The 5,283-nt window shown below is 58.0% G+C and overlaps 1 protein-coding gene across 1 annotated transcript; it reads left to right on the top strand.

Moving 5' to 3' along the window:
• Positions 1-3,963: 3,963 nt before the first annotated feature.
• Positions 3,964-5,243, top strand: LOC113204020 (very low-density lipoprotein receptor-like). Its single transcript, XM_026419022.2, has 3 exons — positions 3,964-4,118; positions 4,483-4,632; positions 4,864-5,243. The coding sequence occupies exons 1-3, from the start codon at positions 4,024-4,026 to the stop codon at positions 5,150-5,152; spliced, it is 534 nt and encodes a 177-aa protein (XP_026274807.1). The 5' UTR covers positions 3,964-4,023; the 3' UTR covers positions 5,153-5,243.
• Positions 5,244-5,283: the final 40 nt, after the last annotated feature.

Below are 5,283 nucleotides of genomic sequence, written 5' to 3'. Positions count from 1 at the left end.
GGGGCAGGCCAATTCTCGGACAATTACGATACATTTTACGGGGCGCGTACACACCCTCAGGCCTTAGTGGACAGCGCCAATCCCGGAGGCCGTTTTACGGCGCGGGCGAGCGAGCCGACGGAGCGCAGTGGAGCGGAGCAGGACGAGAGGGAGAGCAGGGGCGGGAGGCTTAGGGGGGAGAAAGAGGGGGGGGCCAGGACGGAGGAGAGCAGGCTGGAAGCTGGAGCACCGCGGCCGAGGCTGCACTGCCGATAACGTCATTGTTGCTGTTGGCGCTACGCGGGCGCTAGCGGCCCGAGCTGCGCTATTGACAGTTGTGTTCCCACGCTCCCAGAAGGAACCGCTTCGCCCCTTCGGCTCATGTCCGTGGCAGTGCTTCGCTTGTCGGGCCGCCGCACCCCGGCCCGGGACCAGGCGGGCGTACGTAGGCCGACGGCCGACGAGGGGTGGGGGAGACAAACTCTGCCATAAGCTGAACACCCCCTCCCTTCTCCTACTCCGGGCTCATATTTATGACATGTGCACCACCCGTGGCGCGGCGGCGCGCAGCTCCCCCGCCCCAATTTGGTGATGGCCTGGTGCGCTTTGGCACTCTGCATAACGGCGACGCATGTGGCGGGCGGCGGGCGAGAACGTTACCAGTCGCCCGCGGCGCGCTCGCGCCTGCTGCACGCTGCGGCGCGAGCACCTGCCCAGTGTAGTCACGGGCCGCGAGCTGCGAGAAAGTCCTCCAACTAACACTGTTTAAAGCGAGTACCGGGTGTTTCAGTCATGGTGTTCGCCCTGGTTCGCCCACTCCCTCTGCCCGTGAGGCGTCATCGAAGGGGAAATAACTTGCAAAATAGTTCGTACACCTTCCCCCGAAATTGTCCGAAATAAAGGCGAAATAGACCCGAAACACCGTGAAATAATCCGAAATAGGCGAGAAAGAACCAAAACGGCAGGAGAAACTAGAAACACCACGAAATAGCCCGTACGCTAAGGACCCCCTCGGGCGCCATGGCCCCTGTAGGAATATCCAGCCTGCTTCGGCGAGTGCTCCAAAACACCCGGTACGACAAGTCGAGTCAACGAGCGGTTCACGTTCATGTCCTTGGAGTTCAACACTGCAGCTTGTGTGGACCACAAATTAGAAATCCCCCCCCCCCCTCTCTCTCTATCTCTCTCTCTCTCCCCTCGCCGCATCAGTGTCAGAGAACAGAAGGGGGAGGGGAGAAACAGTAAGGGAGAGGGAACGTGCGGTGGAGAGGGGAACAAAACGAGCAACGGGACCAGAGGGCAGGGGATGAAAAGAGAGACAGAGAAGGGGGAGGGGCCTGACAAGGTCTTTGCAGGTAAAACCTCCTTGATTTATGGCGCTGCCGCCAGTCGTGCATTTTCGAAATTATTTTTCATTGAAACGAGTCACATACTGCTGCCTCTCGCTGCCGCGATACGTGCCCCGTGCCCCCCCCCCCCCCCACAAACCCCCAATGGCTCCCCCACCCCCAGGGAGAGGGGTGGTGTACGAGGAAGTAAGGGCGGGTTAATCCCCCACCCGGACCCAGCTGTACGCGCGAAAAACCGAGCTCGCGAACATAATTCGTGATACCACGAAACTGCTTTCATACGCACATGCATCTCCGCACCAGCGGGGTGCACTTTCCTCTTCACTCCGCACTCCAACAGGTCGACGAGAGTGGGCCTGGTATAAACCATGGCCATCAAACCAATCCGGATAGCACGGAGGATGCCGTTCAAGTGCCGGGGAAGTTCGATCGAATAAATTCTGTTTAGGATGACTGTGCAGTGGTGCGTCATGAAAGCGGGAAAGCACATGCGGAGAAACTGGGAGAAACAGAGAGGGAGAGAGAGAGAACGAGAGAGAGAGAGAGAGAGAGAGAGAGAGAGAGAGAGAGAGAGAGAGAGAGAGAGAGACAGTACGGTCTCACATGCGCCTGAAAACTGTATGCCTCGCTAACGTTTGATACGGCCCCCTCCGGGGCAGTTCCACATAGTGGGGGAGGGGCTGCGAGGCCCCCAGCCGGCTGGGTCTGGAGCCGCCCTTACCTGGCCTGGCCCGCCCGGGGGGCTCAGGGAAGGGCTCCACGCGCAGCCAGCTGCTCAGCCAGCTGCTCAGCCAGCTGCGCGCGCGGTCAGGTGTTTCGCAGTTTCCCTACGGCTTCGCTGCTGCGCGCGAATCGTCCGCTTCTGCTGTGTTCCTCCACGAGTCGAACGTGATTCAGACAGTTCAAGGCGCCGCCGCTGGCCAATCTCCGCCGGATAAAATAACAGCTTGGAAGGCGCGCGTCAGTTCAGTCAGGGGCGCTGACGGCCGCTGGCGACGGCTGTAACGATTCAAAGGAGAGCAAGCTTCTCTCTTTTGCGACCTCCATATTTTTTTGTTTCGTTTCGCACGGAAGTAGGTGCAGCAGTAGCAGCCCGTGGAGCGAGCGGATGTGCCGTGCCGTGGCGAGCCCCGACCAGCCCCGGCCTGGCCTGGCCCTGCGCAGCGCTGGGGTCAGAGGTTATAGTGGACAAATGACAACGTACGAGTCCTCAGGGAGCGCACTGGCGGCGCCGGCCGGAGCAGGAGCTGGGGAGGGGGGGAGCTGGGGCCGCTCGGAGGAGAGAGCGGGTCGAAATAAAAAAAATCACGCCGCCTCAGAGGTGAGAGCGCACTCTCTTCTCAAACACACTGTACGCGCGCCGGCACCAGCGCAACCCCGAGCCTCGACGACGGCTCGTGACGGGGCTCTTTGGCGTCAACTCTGTTGCCCTGTCACCGCCCCGCCTCGCCCGGCCCGGCCATACTCCGCGACGGGAGACGTCACGCGCGGCGTATCGACTGCTGCAGCGCTCCACTCGAGCTTTCGAGAGGGACTTGACTTGGCGCAGTATGCGAGTGCAGTATGACCAACGAGGTTCTCAATGTAGTCACGATCCCATGTTGAGTCATCATAAAGGTACACACTAAATTTTTATTTATACACACTTACGCATTTCCCTGTGCATGCTCTATTCCGCACTATTCCTAAACGCAGCGTGGTATTAAATTGTTCATAACTAAAAACATTTCCGAATTTGTTCACAATTGCGCTTAAAATATTACGCAACAGAGCATGCACAGGAAAAACAAAAGTTAATAACAATTTAGAGTGTACAAAAAACATTTCATGCTAACAAATAGACGATCCCAATAAAAGAAATAAATCTAGTACAAAATTATTGTTTGGAATTAAATGCGTTATTGCGTACTAGACCTAGAGTTACGACTATTTGTTCTGAGATTCACGGCCTTATGCGTTGTTGTCGTCCGTCTTTGCTGACGCTGACCCTACAAATCCTCCTAGGCGGCTCAAAATCGGAGACTAACACTTATGACGATATCAACTAACGCACCGCTCCCCTCGCGCGCTAACCTTCTGGTATAAGACTGGATCGTCGAAAAAGAGCAGTCTTGGTGACCGTCTACAAATGCACCGCACTCAATGTGCTAAGGCCCACGCGCCTTGCGGATCGCCCATAAAATGCGTACGTTTTTCTCAGATTCATAAACGGGAAATTGCGGAGGCTCGGCGCCTGCAGGACTGGGAGTAGGCCAACCCGCCATACACCCATGCACTACTGGCGAGAAGTTGCCTACCTAGCAGGCGCTCTGAGAGCCTACTCTGGCTGAACTTTTGGCGGTTTCGTAACGCCAAAAGACGGCCGCATCATACTTTCTGGACGATCCCTTGAGCTCAATCTAACGATTCGGTCCCTCGCGAGGCCCCGCCGGCCCGCCGGCCCCAAATCCAAGTGCAAGGCCATGTCGTGGTGAGCTACGCTGCGGCTGCATCTCTGTTTGTTTATTTACCCAATTTCTTCTCCGTAATCGTTTCACTATATCCCCTCCTTGTGCTAATCCTTATCACACCGCCAGCCGTTCTTATAGAAGAGAAGGTCGCGAGATGACCTCGGTTCTCGATAACCCTGGCCCGGGCCGCGAGACAGGCGTTAGCCGAGGACGCGGTAGACGCAGCCCGCCCGGTCAGTCTGACCATGGCTTCTGCACGAGCTCGAGGCCTGCGGGGCCTCCTGGCCGTCGCCGTGCTCCTCCTGGCCACCGGGGCCTCCCAGGGCGCGGGCTGCAATACGTGAGTACTGGCAGAGGCCCACGACGTGGCCAGCCCCCACACGTGCCGAGCACCAATTAAAGTGTAACATTCATTCAGTTTCTGGTTAATATCTCCTACTAAATTTGCAGTTGTGATATCAGTTCCCCGTGGTTCCTTAGATCTGCTAAGACCTTAGGCCTTGCCTTTCAGTGGCCTAACAGGGTATATCCTTATCAGGTGTAAATTTTAGATTTCGATGAAAATTTGACGTTGATCTATGAAGAAGCATAATGGAAGTCGTATGGCACTTGACGTTTTTCCTGAACCTTACACCAAGAACACCCCTACACGGTGTAGGAGTTTTGATAACTTCGGTGTATCAACTTCCAATTCCTGCCTTCAGGGAGGTAGGATTCGCGTGCGGCGAGGGTCGCTGCATCGACAAGAAGTACGTTTGTGACGGCAACATCAACTGCAACAGCGGAGCTGACGAGCGCAACTGCACGGAGTGTGCGGCCACGGCCGTGTTCTGCGAGGGCCGCTGCGCTCACAGGTAACAGTGCGTAGCAGGGAGCACCCTCGTCAGTAAATGTTCTCCCGATTGTTTCGCGTTGTTCGCCGCTCTTCTGAGGCAACTCTGCAGATTGTTATGCCTACTCGGTAAATCGAGGGTGTCCAGTAGCTGTAACTTAAGTTGCATAGGTTCTAGGGTCGTGCAACTCAAGTCGCACAGTAGCTGGACACACCCCCGATTTGCAGTGTACTGATGAGACTATTCGGGCAGGTGCGACGGCATCGCGCGCTGCGCGGACGGCGCCGACGAGGTGGGCTGCCCGACGAGGCCCGTGTTCGAGTGCAGCGAGGGCAGCACGGTGCTGGCCTCCAAGCAGTGCGACGGCATCAAGAACTGCGACAACGGCATGGACGAGGAGGGCTGCAGCTACCCGGAGGACTGCCGCGGCGGCGCCGTCTTCTGCGACGGCCGCTGCCTGCCGGCGGCCTCGCGCTGCGACCGCGTCATCTGGTGCTCGAACGGCGCCGACGAGAAGGGCTGCCCGTGGTGGCCGCTGTGAGCACCGCGCCCGGCCCGCGGCCACCGACCCCGCGTGCTCGGCGCGGCATCCCTTTCGCCGGTACAATCGAGTGATTGCAGTGGACTTCAAAGTGGGCGCGCGCCACCGCCCCGCCCCGCCCCGCCCCGCCC

The sequence above is a fragment of the Frankliniella occidentalis genome, unplaced genomic scaffold (genome assembly GCF_000697945.3).
Source record: "Frankliniella occidentalis isolate FOCC.00 unplaced genomic scaffold, Focc_3.1 Scaffold118, whole genome shotgun sequence".
NCBI lineage: Eukaryota > Metazoa > Arthropoda > Insecta > Thysanoptera > Thripidae > Frankliniella > Frankliniella occidentalis.
The sequence above is the reverse complement of the archived record's forward strand: the minus strand, read 5'-3'. Positions and strand labels throughout refer to the sequence as shown.